The following is a 25,147-nucleotide window of genomic DNA, read 5'->3' as shown; positions in this document are numbered from 1 at the left end:
GTTCATGCAAACATGTAGACAGCAGGTCTGCAGTGCACATGTGGATCAACAAGTGCTCAGTGTGACACAAGTTTATCCTCTGCCCATATCACTTACTGCTTTGTATTTGTTTTTGTTGTCTGTAGCCCATCCATATCAGCCTTAAAACCCACTCAGCTGGCATGACAGGTCAGTTAAACCCAGTAAGTACCTGATCTTTATTATGGTGTGGGTTTGTCCTGTGCAACTGGATGCTAGGCCTTCTATTATATGATGCATTTTAAATACATGTATAGGATGATGGAAGGAGATGGAGTATGCCTTAACAGGCATGTTTATATGGTCTTGTCCTGTTTGGTGTGAGGTGGACTAACACGGTAAGTAGTCGGCTTTAAAGGTTGTGTGTGTGTGTGTGTTTGAGAGTCAGCTCACTGTAATGAGAAAGAAAATGATCACTTCTCTCCAGCACTGTCAGCACAGTGGTTCACAACTTTTTTCTTTCTTGTGACCCCTATAAAGAGTTATTTTCACTTTGATAAAGTCGGGGGACTTATGTGAGGGATTTAAATGATAAACAGAATAAAAAAAAAAAAAATAGAAGCAGCAAACGCTGAGATATCCTTCCAGTTCCTACACTTGTACAGTGCAACAGGATAGCCTCTTTCATTAGACCCTGCCTGGTGAACACCTGTGTCACCATGACTCAGCCTTCCTGTCCAGAATTGTGGACTTTCAGAAGCTCCTTCCTAAGCCACAAATGGCACAAACTGTTTTCTCAGTAATGGTTCTTGTGATGAGCATCTGATGGTCGTGAGTAAAATGGTGGAGTTAAAGTGAAGCAACGTCTCCTTGTGACTGCATGTCGGAGGTCATGGCCTCAGTGTGAGCATGGACTGAGAATTTGCTTCATTTGGTCCTTTTCGGATTGTTTCATCTGATGGATGTTTGTGGGAAAACTTAAATGCATTTTGTGTTAACAGAAATATTTTTTTCTTTAAGCCTTTAATCATCCTGTGACCCTTCGCATTCTTTATAGGACCCTGACCCCGGGTCGGGAGCCACTGGTCCAGCTGATCAGCTGTAAGACTCAGTCTTTGTCTCCTGTGAAGTTGAGGTGAAGAGAATTTTGTTTGTGGTCAGCACAGACTTAAATAATAAATGAATTAATTAAATATATTTAAATAAATGAAATTGCATCATAACAGACTGTCCCTGTTAGTCTGAATAATCCACAGGACACAGCCAACACTATTTATAGGAAGTATTTAAAACAAAGTACTTGAATGAAAAGAGAACATTGTTTTGGCAAAGTAATGATGCAGTCGAATTTTTTTTTTTTTGTGAGCACCACAAACAAACATTTGCCTCAGATGTATTTCAGTATGAGAGAAAGAAACCATCAGTGTCGATTTGGGTGAGCTGACTCTTGAGGTAGAAAGTATTAGTGACAACATGTACTTCAGTATCAGAAGTAGTCCGTATGGCGATTGGCTCTTAACTGTCAGCATGTGAGGAAAATGTTTGACAGTAATGAAAGTTTGAATGTATTAAATTTTAGAGAAACATGTTTTTCTCCATCAGTTGAAAGTCCATGTAAGCTGCTGTCCCAGACACTCAGACTTTGCTCTGTCTTCTTTTGATCAGGTGTATTTGTATTTAAATGAATATAAGCTGTTCTATAAAGAACATTTGTCCAGGAAGTAACTTGATAGTTGAATGAAAATGTGATGCATCACAATGTTCATGTTTTGTTTTATTCAATAAAATAATTGTATTTATTAGCTGCCACTCGTTTTTCTTCAGTTACTGGATTTAAACTTGAGGTCAAAGTGAAGCTTGAACACGATCAGATGCTCATTGTGTGTGAGACGTTCAGGAACCAGCGCACCACCTAGTGACACATTTGGGGCACTACAGCCCCCTTCAACAGAGCCACATTAGGCCCATTACTCCACATGATACAAGGCCAGAGGAACCCTGTGGTGCTGAGAACAGTCTGATGAACAAAGGTTTGGCAGGACAAACCTTAATATGACAGGATGCCAATAAGATGGAGTACAAAGCCAAGCCTTATTAAAGCAGTGATGGTTCAGACAGCTCGGTGAAACAACAACAACAAAAAAAAAATCAATGGCTCAGTCATTTTTTGTGCCTCATTTCAGGAGCAGCCTTTAAGATGAGAATACCGTCAAGTGTTCACTCAAAAGTGACTTTTGAAAGTAAAGTTCTGCAGTGAAATGAGGTCAATATGAAAATAACTTTTAAATAATGTGTTACAATTTGATTTATTGTGAACAGGATTATTTCCTAATGCTGATTAAGACTTAATATTGTGCAACACATGAGCCTTATATATGTTTTCAGTTGAAATAACTGACAACACAACTAGGAAGTGCAGCTGTTACATGTCAAACGTAATGAAATGGAAACTTTTTTTCTGAGCTGTTTCAAAGCATTTAAACCCACCAAGCAACGATAACAAAGCTGTACACACCCGCTCGCAGGCACCGACAAACAAAACCTGAAGTGATTAGATGCATTTCAAAGAGAAGACCCTGGAGCTGCTGCCTCCTCAAACCAAAGCAATAAACGAAACCGCCTGTTTGAAACGTGCTTTCCTGCTGGAGGAGTATGGCTCTTCAGAGCTGGTGGAGACTGATCTACATCAACCACAGAGAAAACTGCCCCGTTAAGTGAAAAACACCACCTTCTGCTTTTAGAAGCAACTTTCAGTGAGAATTGAGTCTCAGCTCCTCCGGTGTATTTATAGGAGAATAACACTTGCATGGTTAATGCTTCTGCAGTCTTGCACCTCCTTGTGTGCACACTAAATTTAAGCCATTAACTATCTGGTCTCTATTTATTCTGCATTCAAATTGTGTTACATCAGTCAATAACTGACTGTGTCATTTTCATTTAGGACCTTTTCTCAAGTCTGAACTGCAGATCAGTGAGTGAAAGAGAAAACCATCCAGATGTCTTTGTTGCTGTTTGACTCTTTCAGAAGTCAAGTCACAGATCTTGGAAAAAGAAATTGCAAGTCTTTAAGCCGTTTATTGGAGACATTTGAACAGCTTCCTTTCAAAACTGTGTGAAAATGACAGGTTACATTTTTTTCCTCTATCTCAAAAACATGGCTCATCTGTACACTGAAAGAGTTATTAGTGTTTTTTTTTTCAATGCATAGGCCTAATAATCAAATAATGAGGCAGTACAAGGCCTGACAGGTGGTGCTTTATTCATTTTGTTGTTGTACCAAGTCAAAACTTGAAAGCTTTTTAATCCTGAAGTTCACATATGTGTCACCTCTGTCAGACTTGAGGTGTCAGGTGTGCAGCTCCGTCTCTCTCACTCCGTCAGCTGCCCTTTGTTGGGTCGACGGTCTTCCCACTCATGCAAATTGTTATCATAAGCAGACACATCCTGTTCAGAAAACCATTTCCTCTGGGATGTGCAAAAATATTCTGTCTGTGGGCAGTTTTTCTCAAGCATGTTAAACACAATTAATGCAAATTAAAACCAAAAAAAGTGAAGCAAATTGAACTTTAAAGAGTTAGACTGCCTGAAACTAAAAAAAACACGAGGCATCTGCAGGCACCTCCGCGCGCATGTTGGCTCCTGTTGCTCGGGCGCTTCTCGCTCTGATCCTGAATGTTCAGTCTCAGCTGTGTTGCCGCGTTTCTTAACTTCTTCACCAAAAGGCCTCGTGCGTGGTGTCGGGTCGACGAGCGTTTCCTCTTGTGTTCATCTTGAGGTTTGAAGGTGGAGCCTCGTTGGAGTTCCTCTTGCTTTCATTTACAGTTAACCAAACCTTTGGCAGCCAGTTTCTGAGCACTTGCATGCTGTCATGGTTGACGCCAGCGGCCTCCCTCAGGATCTTTATTAGCGCCATTAGTGTTAAAGATGCCTGCGCTGCAGCACCTGGCCTGCTTGTGCGCGCTGCTCCTCGCGCACGCTGGATGCGGTGAGTTCACGCCTGCTGGTCAGGCCGCTCTGATCACCTTTCAGTTGTTCTTTCTGAAGAGCGGGCACGAACATTTCTGAGGGACATCAGCCGGAGTTCATTTCTTATACGGGGGGTGGACAAAATAAGAGGAACGCTTCATAATGTAATCCGCTGTGAGAACATGTTTGTTGCAGCATTAATTTAACTTTGCTCATATTTTAGGCTGCAGTTCTGTTGCTGTTCTTTGTCTTTCTCACTCATATTGAATGGTTGCTCTAAAGATTACTAAATAGGATTTAAACATTTTTTATTCATGTATTCATAGTGTGTATTTGTGAATTAATCAAACAGAATTTACATACAGTATTTAGGCTATAACATACGTACATATTATGTACAATATAATCGCTTCTCTCGGATGTATTCTGAACACTTTTCTTTGTGCGGATCAAGTGTGCGGTGACGTGCGGTTCTTGGAGAGGCGTGAGGGGGAATCTGTGACTCTGCCCTGCGAGGTGGGGCAGAGAAACCCTTCGCCCTTCGGAGTCTACCTGAGGCGCAGCTGGCTGCGTCCCGGCAAAGTGCTGTTCATGTACACCAAGAGCGACTTCAACACGGACGACAACGACGACAAGGCCCGCATCAGCGTGAGCGGGGACCCGAGCGGCCACTCCGTGAACGTGACCCTGTCCCAGCTGAGGGCCAGCGACACGGACCGCTACTACTGCGAGTTCGTGGTGGAAAACCCTTCCTCCGAGGACGACCGAGTGCCTGGGAAAACCGAATACTTCCTCCTTGTGAGCGCCGGTGAGTTGCAGCTTCTTCTCCCCCCGTTACATCACACACACCTCACATCTGTCTGCCACCCACGGGAGGTTAAAAACTGATGCTGTTGTTGTTTCAAGGCTGTTAAAGTGGAGGAGTTCAACACAGCTCTGATCATCTGATCCGCCTGTCTTTCCTCATTTCAAACCTCGATGACTCACTCTGGTCAGGCGTGTTGTGTTTAGGCCGGCTGACAGTGACCCCCCCTCTCACTGCGCGGTGCTGGCCCCAGGTCTGAGAGCAGGGCCCCGTGGCTGCCGCCTGCAGCATGAAGCTCAAGTCCCACTGAACTTTGCTAAAGCTGAGAATTTAGAAGAATGGTCATTATAGAGCGCTAATTGAGGCCTTATTCTGGGGGCTTGGGTTATTAATGGTTTAGGTCAGGTTATTAAAATCATAGATGTTCAACAGCTTCCTTTATTCCCATCAATAAGCAGTAATTAGGAGGTTAATTTAGAGAAAACTCTTAATTAATGCAGAATAAAGTATTAATAAGTGCTTTATAATGACTAATAAAGATTCAGTGTGTTACTAATATGCATGCTAATAACAACTAGTTAATAGTGAATGTGTGTCCCATAATATGAAATGTAATGCCACGGCTCTAAATACTGTATATGATGGATTGAGAACTCGCTCCAATAACTTCCAGAAATGTTTTGATTGTCCAGAGGAAATGGACAGTAGAAATGTGTCCCTCAGCTCCAGCACACCACCGGTCATGTTCTAAATGTTATTCCCTGTCCCCTCTGGAGATGCCCCCGGCTCAGTGGACATAGGGCTGGTAGAGACGTGCGCCGGCGGCTCGGCCGTGCTCCCCTGCCTCTCCCCAAACGGGGGAGGCTTGGCCGTGGAGGGGGTGAGCCTGAAGCGGCAGAGGGGCCGGGCGCCCGTGGAGATGCTGTACCACTCGAAGCGTCAGCATGGCGGCAGCCCTCCATCCTCCTCCTCCTCCCAGTTCCCCTTGGAGAAGGTCCAGCTGACCCCTGCGCCCGGCCCCAGCGGCATCACCTTCAACCTGACCCTGCAGCAGCTGCAGCCGGAGGACAGCGGCCTGTACAGCTGCCAGCTGCTCCTGCGGGGCAGGCCCGACAGCAGCACCAGTCTAGGGAGACAAGCGGTCTTTCTTTCTGTGCAAGGTGGGTCACGGCGGGACTCGATGGACGAGTCACTTCAACTAACCTGCATTTTATTTGTCAGGCTTTCAAAAAATGAAAAACTTCTTTTCATAGCAGCTGTTGCTCTGCTGTTTCAGCCACGTTTCCTCCCTTTGCTCTGTACTGCTGTTTCAGTGTCGGACCTCTCGGTGCACCTCTGGTATCTCAGGATGTTCTATGATCAAAACCACTGCTGATGGATGATATTAGCAACAGTAAAAGTTCTGCCGGTAGAGTGTTGTTGTTTGTTCCTTTCTTCCTTTTCAAATAGTGATTTGAGCTGCAAAGCTTCAGGTTTCAGGTCTCACACTCTGAAACATGTTGTGCAAAAGCCTTTCTGTCATTTCTTTCACAATAGCTTTGTTCCCCTTCTGCTCGACTTCAGCGTTTGTGAGTGTTTTCACCGGTAGCACCAGATAAAAAGAGACGTCACGAAAATATTCATTTCATCACTGATGGTTGCATTGTACGCAAGCAATAAGTGGTATTACTCATTCAGTCAGTGAATCCATGAGTCAGCCTGCTGATGTTTGTCGTCTGGAGCCCATGCAGTGGCCGACAGTGTGCAGGTCGGTTGTAGATGCGGTTTGGCTCATAGTAAATTTGGAGTAGAGTGATCAGAATGAGGCCCCCATGTAGCAGCTGCAGCATTTCAGTGATGAACACATGAATGCATCAGTATTCTTATTCTTATTATTGTATAATAATAACAATAATCTGATAATAATAGAATAATAAAAATAACAACATCAATAATAATCATAAAATGAAATTATAAAATTATACTGTATGTATTATTCTGAAAGAGGCCATTGTACTTTTGATACTTGATGTATATTTTGATTGAAATAGGTTTTTTATACTACTTAAATAGTTTCACTCACAGAGTATTTTTACACTGTGATGCTGCGACTTTTACTTCAGTAAAAAAAATCTGGATTCTTTTATCACCAGAAACAATGAAGTCATCCTACTAATAACTCTTGAATGCCCATTAAATCCATTCATTTGTAAAGAATGTTTGAAACAAATGTAGGAAGGGCTTCCCTAAGTAATAAAAGCAAGATAAATGAGATAAAAGACAAAAACAAGAAAATAATTAAAACAGAACATGTAAACGAGCTCAGCAACAAATGTATATATATACGTATATATATATATGTATACGTATATATGTATATGTATACATATACGTGTGTATATATGTATACATATATATGTATATATATATATATATATATATATATATATATATATATATATATATATATACAGACGACCACTGACTAATCTGTAAGTAAAATGATAATTGTGTTAGATTACGATTTTGGTCTTAATTTCATAGTTTTGTTATATCAGTATTGCAACATGAAAGACATATATATAAATATATATATATATATATACACACACACACACATATATATATATATATATATATATATATATATATATATATATATATACAGTTTTCCCAAATTAGCACAGCCTCATTTGCATTGACTGGGCCTGAGGAGGAAGACATTAGTGTTTTTTTTTTTTATTTGACAGTGAGGAAAACATCATCACTTTCTGACTGTAAAACATTTGCACATATAATTTAGGAGGCTGACTCAGAGTTTATTTCAAACAGATGGTAAAATGCCTTTGAGCTCATTTTAGCTCCTTTCAGCGAGCAAACCAAGCTGCTATCACCTCCTGATGATATCACACCAAGCAGAGCAATGTGTGATGATAACAGGCGCTTATCTTCCTATTCATGAGCAGTTTGGGTGGTTGATCTTCACGCTGCACGCAGCCTCGTCCTCCCACAATGAAGGATTTCCCTTCAAAATAATAGTCTCTGGTCACTGCTGTCTGGAACCAGGGAGGAAGTCTGGCCTGGTGCTTTCTGTCATCTACTCGAATGTTCTGCTTTTATTTTCAGGCCTTTTTACATTGCAGCGTTTTATGAATGCACGTTGACGAGCCGGACGCAGAGCAGCGAGGAAGCTGAATGGTGCCAGTGTGGTTTCTCGGGGGGGGGCGTCCTGGCCCCCAGCGTTTGTGTAGCAGCAGCAGCAGTGATCAGCCCCTCTCCCTCTCTGCTTCTCCACAGGTCAATGTGGCTGCTCCACCTACTCCACCCTGCTGTACGCTTTGTCTTCAGCTGTGGCCGTCCTCCTCCTCCTCCTCGCACTCGTCGTGATGTGTCAAGTGAGTGGACTTCCTGTGCGGTGCTCTCGATGCAAGAGGGGGGAAAATAAAACTGCTGTGTTACCACGAGCAGCACCTGCCTTTTGAGAGCGTGCCATAGAGTTCCTCTGCAGCTCACCACAAAACCACACTAGTTTCACAATTTGTTGCTGTCAGTTGTCACAATGTTTTCCTTTAAATTCAGTGCGGAAGGCAGCAAAACCTCTATTCTACTTTTTAAGTTGAGTTTTGAGAAGTTTCTACTTTTCTCAAGCACTGTGTTTTTTCCTCGCAGCCGTGGAACATGTCACAGTGAGGATTAGGCCTTTTGCTCGGCAGCTTCCTGTTCAGGACGCTCGAGAGAAAATGACAAACTCTGATTTTAACACAGGAAATCGAGAGTGTGTTAACTCTGTTTGTTCCCTTCACTGATTTGTTTTCCCTCCTGTCTCGATGGCTGCCAGGTCAAATCTCGCCGCCGCCGCGTCGCAACGCACTCTCAGGCCCCCATCTACGAGGAGATGGCCGGGGTGCAGACGGCCTCCCGAAAACTGGCACGTCTGGAGGAATCGGAGCCTTCTGAATACAGGAACTGCCCTGTGAAGAGATCCAGTCCTGAAAACCATTACGAAAGCCCCAGCGGGGCCCTCTGCCCCCGGAAGGAGTCTCAGAAATGAAATGTTAGACCTCCAGACCAGCTTTCCAACAGCTGCCTGAAACTCACTGGACTCCTGTTCGCACTTTCCTTGAAGAGCTTAACAGCAAAGATTTTTTATCTCATGTTTAATGGACTGCTGTTTGAAAGAGTGTTTGTGTTTTGGCATTTTCTTAAGAACTTTTAGAAATGTTGGCTGCCCGTGGGGCAAGACGCATAAAATATATTTACTGATGTGATGCACTTTCTAGAAACTGAAGAAGCTGTTAAAATAACGAGATGTGAACGTGTGTTTTTCAGCACATTAAAGCTGTGGACAAGCTGAATGCATTTCCTTCCTCATAGAACATGCAGAGCTGATCTCGGCTGCTGCCAGTTTATTAGGTACACCTTGCTGAAACTAACGCAGTCCTGCTATAAACCCTCCGTTCAAGGCTGTAATGTTCAGATTTGGTTGAAAATGTTTTAGAGAGCTGTTGATTTAACTTTATTAACATTTTGGCAGTCTTTTGTGGTGCATTGAACTGTACTGCATTATACAGGAAGGTGCTTCTGTCATTTAGCCTGCCCCATTGATATAAATCGGGTGGACAATATAATAGAAACACCTGTCAGTATAAGACAACACACTTTAAGCATCCTCTGAAGTGTCCATACACTTGAAACAATGCACTCTAAAACATTTTCAACAAAAACTAAACATGAACCTTCATGAAGGGAGGGCTGGTTGCAGGACTGCTGTATTAGACTGCGTTAGTTTTACTGAGTGCTCTCTGTTTAGATCCATGCTTGTTTGCTGGCACTCTCGGTCTTTCCGGCATTACACCAAGATTTCCCTGAAGTCTTCCTGTTGGCAACATTTCGCACAATGAGCCTACACTGTATATCCTGTCATCTCGCCCACCCCTCACCTGTGTACTGTATCTTAAATATTCACTGCTGTCTCTCGACTGTTCTTCTGTTCAGTATGCAATGCCTTCAAAAAATAAAAAGACTTTAAAATCCTTGAGTCTTGGGTGAAGCACACCAGAACCCAGATTAAAAACAACAAGACACACAGTAACAGCCAAGAAAATTTGCAATTTATTAATATAGTCCGAAAGAAGCTCCATAATCCATGGAAACATTTTTTTCCGGTGCATGTCCTTAACAATCACATTCTATGAGGAGAAAAAGAACAACATTAAAAGCCACAACTTTGTATTTCAGTTACAGACATTTTTCCTTAATGTTTTTTTTTTTCAAAGTAAAGAGAAAGGCAAAGGCAAAGTACCCCCCATTCCCCCTCCCACCCTCCTCCCCTTAAAAAACAGACAGCCTTAAAAGTCATGGGCTTTTTTTTTCAGTACGACCCACAGTGCTTTAGCAGAAGGATAAGCGCTCATTGGTTAAGGATTACACAGCATGACGACGCAATGTAAAGTTTTGCTAAAACATTAGATGATGGTGATGATAATAAGGAGGGTGGGTGGGGTGGGGGAGGAGAAAGTAGAGCGGAGGAAATCTGAGCAAAAGACAAAACAAAAACAACCCTACATCAAACCCTGAACCCCAGAGTCTGAGTCGACAAACGCCCGCAGTACAGCAGCTGGGTTTGGACTCTTCCCTCCCACTTGTGCATAGATCATGATCCTTTAAAAACCAGCTTTATTCCTCCACGTCAACCCGCCTCTGAAAACCACCTGTTACATGTTGAGAAATCTCTCCACGACTGACTACCTGTCACAGCAACGGACGCGCTAACGGACAGGAGAGATGATTAAAAACGAACGGAGCGAACGTCTTGCAGGATGGAAACAAAGAACAAAACATACAAATGCATTTTCTGTCACCGTCTTTTTGACAATCAAACCATTGATCGTTGTTTAAATGTAAAGCAATTTCTACTTAGATTTCACATGTAAAGCACTCCACTTTTTTCAAAGTTGATTCTCAGTCTTATTTGGTAAATATATAATTTGCTACGAACTTTTTGTTGTCGTCGTTGTTTTAAAGAAACAATGGTACTCTCTATATTCTGTTAAACGTATAACCTTCAGTGCTTGCTTGGAGTTTAATTGTTTTCAGTTGCTTGTTTTTTTTTTTCACACAAACATTAAACCTAGAAATGATGGAGTTGGTATCTGGAACCCTGGCCTTCCTGAGACAAAATCCACATCTTTTTTTTTCTTTTTTCTTTCTTTTTTGAGTGTGCAAGATAGTGAGCAAACTGCGTCGCTTACAGAGAACATAAAATCAATACGTACAGAGATAGTCTGTCGACACTGAAAGAGAAATTAAAAGTTGAAATATGACACAACACTGATCAATCCCAGAGTTCTTAAAGTAGCATAAATCTTCATTTTGCAAGATTTTCATGTCCATATTTGATGGAGGATGAACTTTGTCCTTTTTTTCTTTTTTTTAAACAACATTCCTGTTATAAATTCTATCCTATTTCTCAAACTTCAGACAAATGAAATGCTTGTAAACGACAGGTGGCTTTTGCAAAAAAAAAAAAAGATAGGCACCTCTGAAATGAGTCTTGTAACAAACTCACCTCCCACACTTGATCCCTTTCCATTTCTCCATGAAGTTAACATAGGGATTACTAGTCCATCTACAGCTATCTATGGCCACAGTTCTTTGTTTTTTTCCCCCTTTTTTGATTTTTTTTGTTTTTTTTATTACTTTTTTTCTTTTTTGATTTTTTTTAACTCTTGTTTTTTCATATAATTGGAACAAAATGGTGCAATACTCAATGATAATCCTTGTTTTGGATTATTCCACAATAAAAGCCACTATAAGGTAGATAAACTTTTTACAGATAGAATGAAAAAAAAATCCATTAAGTCCTTGAGTAAACATGTACACATGAATTGTCACCATCTCCCCTCCGTACTTAGACTCGTTTATCTACGATTAGCTGAGTGAGGGGTAGAAGACACTCAGTGCAACGTTAGAAGATAATAACAATGTCTATCAGAATATTTTTTTGACAGAACAAAAAAAAAAAAAGATAAAAACAGACACAAAATATAACATACTGAGTGGAACAGAACAGCAGGCCATGTGCCTGGTACACAGTTTCTTGCGCACACATTCATACAAACATCTGACTTTCAAGCACACATCTAAGATGCCTTTTGCATTTTTTTATCAAAGATTTTGTAATTGTAACTTAATGCAATACATTTTTAATATTCTCTAAAAGCCCCTAAGTGTACCTGTCAGATGGCGAGAACAAAAAACTACTTTATTACTGACTTCACATTACGTTATTGGCGCTCCATGATTCAAGTATTTGAGTTCAATGTTTTGTTTTGTTTTGATATGTTTGTGATTTTTTTTTTTTTAAATCAACTGGTTGGGTTGGGCTTTTAGACAGGCTAATTAACAAATACACATATATACAGTACAAGCACTTCAAAGTACTGTAATATGTCATCAAAACCAGAACGTGCATATCCAACTCCATAGAAGAAAGACGTAGCTTTCAGTCAATCAAGTATCAGTTTACTCCCGACCCGAATTCTTTCCTTCGTATCACTTATTTGCGGGGAAAATACATATTGCTCATTTTCAGTTGTATTAAACCACGAACTTTCAAATGAAAATGAAAAGTTTCAGAGGTTACGATCCAAGAAGTCTGAAGAGGTGATACCACACACCATACTCACAGTATACATGTGTGTGTGTATATACATATATACGTATATATATATGTATATATATAGTGTATACATATATACTGTTATCTAGAACAGAGCTGTAGAGAGGAGAGCCTCTCGATGCTGGTGCAGCATGGCAAACCCCCTTCACTGTCAGGGTTCTCCAGTTAGTACAGGATGCTGGGAGGTCCTCGGCTATTGGGTCTGTCTGAGCTTGGATCAAGGCAGTTACAGAAACAGGCAATAGTGATTTTTGCTTGTGTGCTGCAGGACTGCGAGTCCTGAAAGGTAGCCTTTTCCCGTTTTCTTGTTTATTTTTTTTTTTAATTTTAAAACTTTTTTTTAAAATGCTTTTAAGACTTTGTACCTCTTGAAATGTGCCGCCCCCCCTCCTGCTGATGCAGAGTGAGGGGAGTGAGGCTGATACAGTGGGCCCAAGCCATCTGGGTCTGTGGAAATGTACAGTTCAGTGGGCCCGCTTTGAGCGGGACACAAACATAAAAACGAGATAAATACAGCATCCACAAAAAAGGCACCCCGGCCAGCAGTCTACTCCTTTAGATGGTGGTAGTAGAGGCTGATGACCGGAGACGTTTCAGCTAGAAGTGCAGAGCTTTAACATATTATAGATCTTTTTTTTCCATTTAGATTTTTAAGCATTTTTAAGATTTTTATGTCAAACTTCATAAAAATGACGTTAAAATGCGATTTCATTTTTGGTTTTAAAAAAATATGTACCCGGGATTACCCATCATCAACTGTGCACTGTAGCAAACTGGAACCCCCAACTGAGTAAAGATTTTCTCCTTAGCGTGGGGCATTCCCCACAAAAGCATTACAAAAAAAAAAAACAAATCTCAGTCGTTAAAGGGTGTGATGCTGCCGCCCATTTGTTTGATCCCTCCTGTCCCCCGCTGCACCCTCCGCAAAGGTTATCAAAGCTCCTCCAAACAGGGAACAGAAGTGCTGCCTATAAAGATACAGTATGACACAGCAAATTTATATTGGCACATTACGTTGGCATCTTTTACATGCAACAAGGAGCCCCGAAACAGGAACGATAGGCCACCTTTTGAGAAAAGGATTCAATACTAGCCTTTTCCCTTCCAATTAGGATAAAGTTGGAGGCATGAGGTCTGTACATGTTGTTGCGCAGATGGCCTTGTAATTTAAGACTTTGCTCTCACAGTAAAAAGGACAGATACGGAGAGCTGCATCTCATACTTGGTATCATCAACTCCCCTACCCTGAGATCAAGCTGGACAGAAGCGTCTTCAGCGCAGAGAGAAAAGGCCGACCGTCGATAAAGTGTTTGGATTTTAGTATGTGACAGTGCTCTGGTGGCTTAGCCTGACTTTACAGAAACGGTGGCCATTCTGAAGTGCTGACAGAAGTGCACGGGGGGACAAGTGTTAGGGTCTGCCAAGGTCTGGGAGGAGTGCTCATTCCCAAGTCAGGTTTGGCATGCTGTAAAGGGCCCCAGCCTCTAGTCTTTTGCATAGAAACAGATAGGAGGGCCTGTTGGTGCCTGGTCAGGGGAGGGCTACTGGGTCTGGTTGAGGTGGAGGAGGAGAGGAGGTCGTAGCGTAGCAGCTAGGCAAAGGGCGCGGGGGGACAGCCTGCGGGCAGGCGGAGCAGCTTGGAGCGACAAACACCCACACCCCCGTCTGAGACACCCTATTTTTTACACATCTCAAGATACTACCTGGAAGTACTACAGAATACTGTCAAACACAAAAGCATGATCAGTTTAAAAACAAATAGACAATCAATAACGCTCTGTAGTATTGATCCTCGTTTTGCATTCAATACACAGGATGAACATACAGAGGCACCTCTGACCAAAGTGTTTCTGCATATGAACAGTGAAGGGCTAGTTCAGCAGCCAGTATTTTGTAGACCACTGCATGTAGACAAAAATAACAATAGAACACACTGAAAAAAATAAAGTCAAATGATCTTCTCAAAAAAATAAAAAGCACACTGGCAAAAATTCCAGAAATATGACTATTACATCTTCCAGCTAAAGTGATCTTTGTGTCAAAGAACTGAGAGATGGGAGAGAGGGCGGGAACGACAGCAAGGTCGAGCGGTGGCTGCCCCCCCCCTCCCCCGTTGAAGATGCCGTGTGTGGCGGAGAGCCGTGATTGGCCAGTCTTGGAGGAGCTGCTTTTTTTTCTTTTTTTTTCTTTTTTCTTGCGAGACTGAGGGAGGGTCAAGTGGAGCCCAGGAGGAAGTGCTGCGCCGTGGGGGCTGCCGCTCGACATCCGGAGGACCACAGCAGAGAGGCACTCGGTGGACGCTCCCTCTCCCCACCAGACTCCGACTGACTGGCCAGCGCGTGTCAGAGATGGCTGCCGTTGTGAGTCTAGTGCCTCCAAACAGAACAAGGCTAAACATTTGGAGTAACAGTGATATTCACTTTGATATTGTTCAAAGAGGGAAAAAAAAATCATAGACTGCAGTTTTTTCCCCAAAGTCCAATGGTACATTTCAGTTTTGTTTCCCTTCATCGTTCTACCAGAGGAGCAACGCCAGACACATTTCCAAGGAACAGATATAGTACATAGGAGAGCAGTATAGGTTTTTTTGTTGTTGTTTTAAATGTTTTTACTGCTCCTTTTTTGATTTATTGGATTGCAGTTGAAACGATTTGCTCTTCATAAGTGCTATGATAAAACCCTTTGAATTTATAAAAGTCTTAGTCTTTTCTGTTTGTACAGTACCAAACGCAAGGAACACTCGTAGGTCTACTGCATTAGGAGAAACCCCTCTTATTTGGTATTGTGCCAGATACCCAGAACCGTCCAATCCCACTGTGGATTCAGTCTCTGTTGGGTGTGGCTGTGGCATGCAGAGAGGAAGTGTGCATTATTGTGTACCCAGTGTCACTCTTTAGTACAGTTTGCTGCATGCACGGTTCAACAGCTGCTTCTTCCTCTTTGCAGAGTTTTCCCAACAGTTTCAGGGGGATTGGCGGCCTGGAGGGAATCCAAGTTTTGAAAAGGGGTAAGGTTTTTGAAGTTCCAAAGTCTTTTGCTGCAATCAGCAACAATCAAAAAAAGAAACACAAAAAAGAAACAAAACCAAAAGTAAATGAGAAACCAGCTCCGGTGGACATAGACTATGGACGGAAGAAAGGTCTATGGTGTATATTGCACAATGTAACTGTCACATGAAGGAGAAATTGTGGTCTTTCTTTCCTCCGAAAACTGGCTGACCATACAGATCGCCGGGCTTCATAACAAATCGGACAATAGAAAATTCAACAGAGCACCAGTGAGCCACTGGGTTCCAAGTTGAAGGTGACCAGAAGGATCTCGGCTTGTAGACGTCAATGATTAGGTGCCACCGGACATACACAGACATGTGCGGAGACATGCAGCCAAGTTGAAAAATAATCTTCTCTCAGCTTATGTGTTGTGATAGATATTAAAAAAATGCGCTTGGGTTTACAGGAACAAAAAAAAAGAACATTTAAGAGCTGTGTCAATCCCTTTGAGAAGACAAATCAAAATACTTAAGCTGATGATTGGTAGGGCCAGTCACACTGCCAGGCCTTCCTACTGCCCAGTGACAGAGCTGGTCACCGGTCATGTCCTGTACCACTTACTGGCTCAGAGGGTGAAACTGTGCAAGATTTCAGCTATTTCTTCAGTTACAAAACAAACGGGGGGGAAAAAAAGGCGGCTTGGGAAGGACCTGGGCCAGAGAGCACTTAAGGCTAATATTAGTGCTGAGAAACAAACGTTAACATAACTAGTAAAGGTCTTTGAACCACATCATTGGCCATGAACATGCTGGGAATGGTCATTTTAAGTCTTATTTTGGGATGATTTTTTTTTCTTTTGGAGGGAAAAGGAAAGTCTCAGATGGCAGCTTTGATTGCTTCTCCTAAAAACACTTCACACAGAATGTCATGTATACTTATGGAAAAACTAAAAACACTTAAAAGGTATCTTTGTGTTGTGTCTCAGTTCAGTTTGTTGTTATATGATGCATTTCAAAAATATCAAAAGGGAAAAAAAAAAACTTTTTTTTTCTTCCAAAAAAGGTAAACCAAACAAAAAAAAGGACAAAAGTAAAACAGAAGGACTGGAGTCTGCAGTCTGTGTGGTAGGGACCCCGGCCTTCTGATTCACAATTCACAGTTCATAACAGTTCAAACTGATACTGATTATCGCCACATGATTCGCTTGGGTTTTGCTCCTGTTTTTTTGTTTTTTTGTATGTTTTTTTTGTTTTGTATTTTTTTCCACCCACCCTCCACCGATGGCTTACATGACATGGTGGTGGGTTGGTTGGTTGGTTGGTTGGTTGGTTTGTTGGTTGGTTGGTGTGTCGTGGCATCATCCTACATGGATTCCCCACTCAGCAGATCTCCAGGCAGCAGGGTGTTAATGGGCGTGGGGCTCCCGATCACACGGGCGTCCTCTCCGCTTGGCGGTCCCCACAGGCTGGAGTACTGGGGCACCCCGCCCCACAGCAGGTCCCCTCCGCTGGCCTTGCCTCCACCGCTACCGCTGCTCCACTGGCCAATAGAGTGGGACTGTACTGCCCCCATCCGGTTTTGATTGGTTCCCGGGTTGGCCTGCCAGCTAGTGGTGTTTGCCCCTAGCGACTGGCCTTGTGCAAAGAAGTGGTTCACCTCCTCCTCGCCAGCAAACTCTGCCAGGATGGTGGTGTTTCCAAGCACACACCTTACAGAGGACAAAGGGGTAAATTATTGGTCTTACAATGATAATATAACCAGGAATAAGGAACCAGTGCTTTTGAAGGAAATGTGTTCTGTAAGTTGTGTAAAAATGGGACAGCATGCACCTGACATACTTTTAAAGCAAATGGTACCACTTTTCTTTTTTTTTTACAGCTTGATCTGGCTATTTTACTTGTTGTGCGCTGCCATAACCACATTTCGTGCTGCTGATAATGAAAAGTGGGTCACATACTTTGCATTTTGTTTCCATGACAACCAGCTGCAGTGGCTGCCACTGCTTGCAAAACAAAATTAGGGACAAATGTAAAACACAGCCAGTGTGCCCCCAGACTGGCTCGACACCAGTGTTTCCTACCATTTCACTCAAATATTACAATACAGATGACTGCAGCATGACTCTACCTCCTCCCCCACATGACCGCCCAGATACAAAAATAACACCGTCTGCGCTAATCCAAAAAGCTGAACTCTTCTCAGCATATGAATATGAAACTAAGAACAATGGGTTTTCCCTAAGGGTTCCCCATTTTCTTTCTCTTTAATAGCTGCTTCACTTTAATATAAAAAAAGCAGCGGAGAAAAAATGGGCGACTAGTTCCTTAATGTCCGTTTGCTAAGCTCCCTTTGGATGATGTACGAGGCTTACATGTGCAGAGACTTCTGAGCCTTTGCGGCCTCGTCCTTGGAACTGTAGCGCACCACAGCGTTCCCCTGGGTCAGGTTGAGGTGGAATGTGATCAGGGGGCCATGCTGCATGCACAGGGTCCGCAGAGTCGAGCCGTCAATCTGGAGCATGACAGAAAACACAAGGACAAAAGATTGCAGTTAAAACTAATACCTAAGTTTATTCATCTATATTATACCCGATTTTCAGCCTCTGCTTACGTCCCTTTCTCACTGTCCAAGTTTGTTTTTGTCCATTATTGTTTTGTTTGTCGTCTTTTTTGAGTACTGTTATGCTGATATTTAATTTTGCTTAAGAAAGACCTTTGCTATTTTATCTTTTTTTTTCATTTTACTTTCATTTTCTCCACTCTGCAAATACATTAATAAAATACAAGTGTTTTATAAAAAGCATGCTAAAAGTGCATATTTATCACATTTTAAGCATCCTACACCTGATCCATCAGATGATTTTTGTTGATCATGACAAGAATTAGCAGCACAGAGGACATACTTGTGGGGTGAGATTCCTCAGCACCAGCCAGCTGCTGGTCCTGTTGGAGCTGTCAGTGCTCCAGGTGGTTCCCTCTGTAACAGACATGTAGTCAGAGTCAAACACACTGTGAAGTCTTAGTATAGCAGAGTTTTTCCTGTTGTGTTACACTCATATGACTCAATGTAAATAAAATAAAGTTGGTCCAATGGGCAAACATGAAGACAAAGGGAGTATGTGATAGAAAAGAATTCTAAAAGGGTAACTGCTCAAAATGTAATTTCCTGTCAAACCATTTGTGTCAAACCGCTGTCAGGGCTCCTTAGCGCTGGGCTGAAGGTTTGAAGAGAACTTTAACCCTTCTGACACCTTAAACCAAATCTTACCAAACATAATGTACTGATTGCAAAAAGATTCTCGTTTGCACTACTAAACGTAGTCTTTCCTCTTCAATATGTATGAATCTAGATGTGTCATGTCCAAACAAGGTTGCATGTGTGATGTTTAAAGGATGCCTCTTGCAGAACCGGTAAACCTCAAAATGTCAGTTTAGCCGGGTGCGCTCCCTCAGCCTTTGCATTGTGAGCTGTGAGTGCAAGGTCATAGCTGTGAACTTTGCCACACCTATGCTTCTTCAGTCACCTCTGTGCTTGCTGTGGTGGAATATATGATAGAGGTATTTATATATGTTGATTTCAGTTTGGTGAAGGTTGCCTTCAATTTGAGCTTTTGTTGAACCTTCTTGATTTACTCTCATTGTGAATAAGAGATTTTATAAATGGCTTTTAATTCTGCAATCTCAGAAAAACATAAAAGAGGCAACATTTTTACATCTAGTTTTCCTTTGATATTATACTTTGAACTGCAGCTGCAATTGCAGGTTGTTTGAAAAGGTTGAGTTTGAGTTTTTGCCCGACAGATTCAAGCCGCTTCTCCTAAAAACACTTCACACAGAATGTCATGTATATTTATGGAAAAACTAAAAAAGCTTAAAAGGTTTCTTTGTGTTGTGTCTCATTTTAATGGTACATGAGTTGGTTCCTGATAGATTCAAGTCAGTTCCATGAGGTGCTACCAACAGAAATGAAATGAGTACATTGTGGTTTAGAGGAGAGCGCTCACCAGAGGAGTAGGAGCCGCTCCAACCTTGGGCCAGGCCCAGCGAGTTGCCGCCCCAGGTGGAGGAGGGCTTGTTGTTGGTGAGGCCTGGCGGGGGCCGGGAGGGGGCTGTGGTGCTGCGTGGCCCCTGAGGGACTTTCCACAGCTCATGGGACAGAGAGGCTTGGCTCTGGGAGATGGGTCCTGGGGACCAGGTGGACTTCATGTCAGACAGTTTACCTTTACATGGAGAAAGGACGAGGAGACAGAGGGCGGTTCAGAGAAAATCAGTAACAGGCTAAGATGTAACATTACAATGAAGTTGGTTAGTGGTTCACAGCAAGGTATTTATGTTCCTGGTTGAGCTACTGCCACAATAACCTCAGTGGGGCTTAATGTAGTTAAACTACAATCAGACAATATTTAAAAACATGCAAATAAAGTTGTATATTTGGACTAAAAAATGTGCATCGAACTGAAATCCTTCTGCTGTTAAAGTGATCAATCATGATCCAAAAGAATGTTGAAATTGACACAAACACTTGGTGAAGGGAAAGTAGAAACTGTGTCTGCCAAACAGTAACATTTTCAAAAATCACTTTTCGGGGATCTCTGCCTTCCTTGAAATTTTTTATAAATGCAAAATATAGAAAAATAGTGGCTATAAACTATATAGTGTAAGAATCACATCACAAAAATGAACTGAACTTGAATTCTTTGTGAATCTCTATCTCTAACACACACACACACACACACACAGACACACACAGGGTGTGTACTGATGTCTTTGTTTTTTGGGGGTTTTGTGGGTTGGATCAAAGAGGAACAGCTAGTTGAAGGTCACATAAAGGTGCGGTTGCTGTCTTAGCTGAAGGTGTTGTTTAAAAGCACTGAGGGATCAAGTTTAGGCGTGGCTTGAGGTATGAGGTAAGGTCATGAAAACGGGTCAGGCTAAGGTTGGGTAAGGTGTTCGATCAGTAGGGAGCCTAAGAAAGTGTTCAATCAAGGCTCCCATTTGGATGAGGAGATGTTTGACAGGTCCACACATGGAGGGAAGATACTATGGATGTGTACCTGAGCTGTTTCCATCAGAGGACGAGAGACTGAAAGAGCTAGAGTAGCCACTGACTGGCCAGTCACTGCTGGTTGGAGGCATTGAGTCATTCTGAAGTGGCGTAGCTGGGGAAGTGGCTATATGGTCGTAGATGTAACAGTGTTGTGACCAGATACAGAGAGAAAAAAAATCAAGTTCATGTATGTATCAGTACAAGCAGGGTCAGCTTGTGGAAGTGAAGTTATGATGAATTTAATGTGATTCACTTTACACAGCATGTTTTTGGTGTTGGGTCAGTGACTGTCTGGTGCTGATATCTGTGTCCTTGCCTCTGTTCGTACCTCCATTCCTGTCCCGCAGCAAGTATCGATTGACGTCATGGATGTTGGTGTTGATGGTGGGACCGCTGGGGACGCTGCCAGGGGTCATGTTGGGGTCATTCTCGGGGTCGATGTTCTGAAGGCCCTTCCATGGAACACCTGGGCAGAACTCTGAGGGAGCAAAATAAAGTGCTTAAGGAAAGGGTGTCTTTTTAAAGAACAGGAAATTGAGGAGCCACCTCATGACTTCCCCATAGTGTAAACAATTTGCACAAGCCTCCACACCACGGCTTTCTTCATAGTTAATCTTTGACCGGTGCAACTGCTACTAACACAAAAAAAACAAACAAACAAACAACCAAAAACAGAAAAAAAACAAAAACAGGAAAAGATCCAAAGCTCCAAGATCAAAAGGAAAAAAAGAGCAACCACTATAAATATAAGAAATGATGACAGGTCAAGTTGGAGGATGCAACAAAGCTAACAACAGAGTGAGGCAGGAGAGATCTAATCAGGCAGCATGAGTGAAATCGCCTCGTGGGTTGACTGAAGCTTTAACAGGTATTCATTTGTATCTTGTCCTCACCTGGAGGCCAGTTAATGTTGGTCCCATTGGAGATCTTTTCATTGGGGCTCTTGCCCTGGCCCCAGCTGTCCGGGGGCACCAGGGGGCTGGTGGGGGACTCAGAGCTGGACATTAGATTGTAAGGGCTGTATGAGTCCTCCAGCTGGGGCGGCTTCCCAGGGGGGCCCAGGGTAGAGGCAGCAGATATGGCACCTAATATGCCCAAGACAAGTATGAGAATAAACAGAAATTAGTTTTACTTTATAATAAGGACAAAGTATATGTAACATATGAAAATACTGTAGTTAGGAAACAACATACAGTTTTTCTTTTTGTTTAAGTAGTTTATTTTGTTATTATTTTGTATGTCAGACTCATTCTTGTTCGTCATAAGCTTTAGTTCAGTATCAATACTATTTATACAGATTTAAGGCCTTTTCAGAATAACATGTCACTGGTGTGATGTCTACACTGAGTTTATATACTGGGTGTCTTTTAAGGATGTCAGCACACATCTTCCATAGTTCAGGGAAGAGAAAATGCATGACACTGAAAGTGTTTGTGGCTGATAAGATCTTATCCGAGTATCAGTTTGAAGACAGAATGCGTTTGTGTATGTGTGTGTGTGTGTGTGTGTGTGTGTGTGTGTGTGTGTGTTAACATGGAAAGTGTAGTCAGCCAATTGAGTCAAAAAGTTAGCATCAGTAAGCTAGTTTCTCATCACAAAACAATATACAATCCGAATGTGTTCCGGCGAGTGGCTAACAAATAATTCATGTTGGTTTTCCGGGTGTATGGACACGTATTTTGGTGGACACACACCCACACCCACCCCCACCAAATGCATATTATATGTCATTGAATACTGAACATTTCCATGCTCCAGGTCTATAAAAATGTAGCTGCCTCCATTTGGGTGAGGAGAGGTTTAGCTTGTTCTGCACCTGAGCTATCGGTGAACGTCAAACGGAAACAGAAAGAGCAGCGTCTGTCTGACCTGTCGCAACGAATGGGAGGTTTTCTGACACCTCAGGATAAGTGCTTGCGGTTGTGAATGAGCTTGCAGCCAGAATGTGTGAGAGAAAACACAAAACACATGCAGAAATGGTGATGAGGCTTCAAGTGCTGAGATGAAAGCGATTATGATTTTAATGTTTTACAGCACTTGAGAAAGTCCCTGTTATTTTCTGTGAACTATCACCATTGCACTTTCATTTATCTCTAACAATCACAAAACTTCATCCATCTCTCATGTACAGAAGTGAGTTGATGAATCTACTAAAAGGAGTGACACTTTTCTCAAAATTAAAATGCCTTTTGAGCTATTGCTGCTCTTGTACATTAGCTGCTTAGTGGTACTTTACAATACAACAAATGAGCAGGGGGCTGCACAGAATCTGTATAATGTGTACATGTATTTAAGATGGCATGGGAATTTATTTATATTTTACCTGAATATTGTGTACATATGTGTGAATGTGTGAATGCCTGGCTGGCTGTATTTTTCGTCCATGTACCGTGCTTATTGAGGTTGTTCTCCATGTTTGAGGAGTTGCCAGAGAGGCTGTCCATGGAGTTGGAGTGTGTCCACTGGGACAGGCGGGATTGGGGCTGAGGGGGCTCCTTCAGGGACAGACCCCCAACCTCCATGCAGTTTACATTCATGTTTGGATTCAGTCCAGCTGTGCACACACACATAAAAAAACATCAATATTTAATTTTTGCATAATAATAATGCAAGCAAGTCAGTGCAGTTTTTAATCCAACAACAAAATCTAGTCGAAAAACAAAGCAGGAATAATCCACATTAATTGCACCAAAAGTATTGTTCACTGATGCTAGTTTCGAGGGTGATGTAGTCATGTTGGCAAAAGATGAAAAACCCCAAATGTGAATCTGCATGTTTTTCTTAAAGAAAATTTGTCCGTGGATGGATTGCATTTTTGGCGGGACGCAGTCATTAGTGGTTCACAAAATGAATGATTATTATGAATTGTGGGTGGCCACACTGTATAGTATGAGCATAGATGTAAACATTGCAGGGTTGCTACCTCAATTGCTATTCTCAACAAGCAAGCTACATTTTGTTAGATTCACAGTGCTTGATGTTGTCCCCACGCAAGACTCACAGAGAGGGTAGGTGCTGTAGGCGCTGGGTGAAGACGGTGGCTCTTTGGTGTGCAGTGTGTCGGCGAGGCCCGGAGCCTGGCGTGGGCCTGTGAAGGGGTCCAGGGTTGATTTGCCGGAGCCAGGGCCTCCAGCGGGGCCACCGGGAGGATGCAGACCAGCGGAGGAGGAAGAAGAGGAGGAATGAGAGGGAAGTTGCTGCTGCTTCATCAGCAGCGCCTGGTACAGCTGACGCTGGTGCTGCTGGATCTGCTGCTGCATGTTGGTGATTGTACGTGCAACCTGGAAAGGACGAAAAGCAGTGTCACCACGACGTGTCATAAAAAGAAGTCTGGGCAATGAGAGAGAGGAAAAAAAAATTGTCAGATTATGTGGTGGCAAAAGCAAGATGGATGGAAAAAAAGAGGAAAAGATAGAGAAAGACATAGGAAGAAGGAAGACAAAAGCAGACAGGTTAAGAGGGTGAGAGGAAGAGGATGAAAAGGTGTTGGACAAATGAAGGTGAGTTCTGAAAAGAAGAAGCAAAAACAGAATAGCAAGGTGGAAGGAGAGTTGGTATGGGAAGATAAGATTATTAGAGAAAAATAGTATGAGAAACAAGCACTTGTTCACTCCTCAGGCCTCCTCTTGTGGCAGGCCACTTATATCCGTCACTCGAACCAAAACTTCAAAAAAGGAGAACCAAGTCTTATTCCTTTTTCACAATAAGAGAAAGACTGGTTGGCTCATTATGAGAAGTAATCTGTTCCCATGCAGACGCCTTAAAGTCAGAGGACAGAGCAACAGCTCATGTTGCAACAATGCATGCTTTTTTTTCCTGTGTTGTTGTTATGCGATCATGTGAGAATCCAAAGATTTGTTGAGAAAAAATGAAGTTGTGAGTCGGTGCTCACATGAGGTCGCACATATAAAATGAATGACCATTGCGATCATACTTTTTGTGCGTGCGATGATGCATTTGTGATGATGATGCACATGTTGACTCACTTGCTGCTCTTGTTGTCTAATGGGGCCGGAAACGTTGCGTTGAGCCTGCATCATCTGCTGCTGGATTTGTAAACGCTGGTACGCCTGAACAAAGGGAACCAAAGGTACAGTCAATAATCATTATTTTAACCCATTTTAGCTCTTATTCCTTCATTTGACTGACAGGCAACATCAGAAATCATATTAACATATCAACATATCTTCCAGAAAACACACATTCTTAAGTACAGGCTGCGCTACAAATAAAGATGGAAGGAGGGACTCTCACTCACCATTTGCAGTTGCTGAAGTTGGTACAAGAGAGTCATTTGTTGAGGGTTTATTGGTGAGGTTAAAAGTGCAGGATTCAGACCAATGTTTTTTGCTGCAAACTGCAAGAGCTGTGCTTGGACCTGGGGGGAAAGGGAAGAACCGGGAGGCAGAAAGGAGAGATGACAAGTTAGTCATCGAAAATCACAACATCTGTACAAGAACAGCTTCCGGCAAGGTAAAACGAGTCACTACCACACACATGCATGCAGGAGATGAGGACAGAAAGGGTCTGCCATCGGAGTCTTGTTAAGCGAAGATTAAAGAAAATCTTCACAATAAATTACCGTTGATCTACTTCTACTGAATTTTCAAAGGATATGATATGGCTGGAAATGATACTACTTCTGTAGCCGCCACAGTAACAGAAGCAGAAGAAAGGTGTACTAGTTGAGAAATCAATATTTACAAATCTGGGTGTCGAATC

General features: G+C 42.4%; 2 protein-coding genes across 6 annotated transcripts in view; one reads left to right on the top strand and one right to left on the bottom strand.

Annotated features, from left to right (window-relative positions):
* The first annotated feature begins 3,692 nt into the window (after positions 1 to 3,692).
* LOC121604817 lies at positions 3,693 to 9,767 on the top strand. The gene is made up of 5 exons (XM_041934434.1): positions 3,693 to 3,943; positions 4,379 to 4,732; positions 5,506 to 5,889; positions 8,006 to 8,103; positions 8,547 to 9,767. Exons 1-5 carry the CDS (start codon positions 3,883 to 3,885, stop codon positions 8,757 to 8,759), a joined length of 1,110 nt encoding a protein of 369 aa, XP_041790368.1. The 5' UTR covers positions 3,693 to 3,882; the 3' UTR covers positions 8,760 to 9,767.
* Positions 9,768 to 10,779: 1,012 nt separating this feature from the next.
* Positions 10,780 to 25,147, bottom strand: part of tnrc6c2 (trinucleotide repeat containing adaptor 6C2) — a 53,511-nt gene continuing 39,143 nt past the window's right edge. For 4 of the 5 annotated variants that reach the window (XM_041934428.1, XM_041934432.1, XM_041934430.1 and 1 more), the window contains 10 exons: positions 24,684 to 24,803; positions 24,412 to 24,495; positions 23,427 to 23,706; positions 22,815 to 22,979; positions 21,319 to 21,510; positions 20,742 to 20,903; positions 19,383 to 19,598; positions 18,282 to 18,355; positions 17,751 to 17,890; positions 10,780 to 17,087 (listed from right to left, as the gene is read on the bottom strand). In XM_041934428.1, coding sequence (XP_041790362.1) covers positions 16,742 to 17,087; positions 17,751 to 17,890; positions 18,282 to 18,355; positions 19,383 to 19,598; positions 20,742 to 20,903; positions 21,319 to 21,510; positions 22,815 to 22,979; positions 23,427 to 23,706; positions 24,412 to 24,495; positions 24,684 to 24,803 — 1,779 coding nt within the window. In that variant the 3' untranslated portion in view covers positions 10,780 to 16,741. The remainder of the gene's footprint in view (positions 17,088 to 17,750; positions 17,891 to 18,281; positions 18,356 to 19,382; positions 19,599 to 20,741; positions 20,904 to 21,318; positions 21,511 to 22,814; positions 22,980 to 23,426; positions 23,707 to 24,411; positions 24,496 to 24,683; positions 24,804 to 25,147) is intronic. The other variant, XM_041934431.1, reaches the window with a different exon arrangement.

This window comes from Chelmon rostratus, chromosome 3 (assembly GCF_017976325.1).
Source record: "Chelmon rostratus isolate fCheRos1 chromosome 3, fCheRos1.pri, whole genome shotgun sequence".
Lineage (NCBI taxonomy): Eukaryota > Metazoa > Chordata > Actinopteri > Chaetodontiformes > Chaetodontidae > Chelmon > Chelmon rostratus.
The sequence above is the reverse complement of the archived record's forward strand: the minus strand, read 5'-3'. Positions and strand labels throughout refer to the sequence as shown.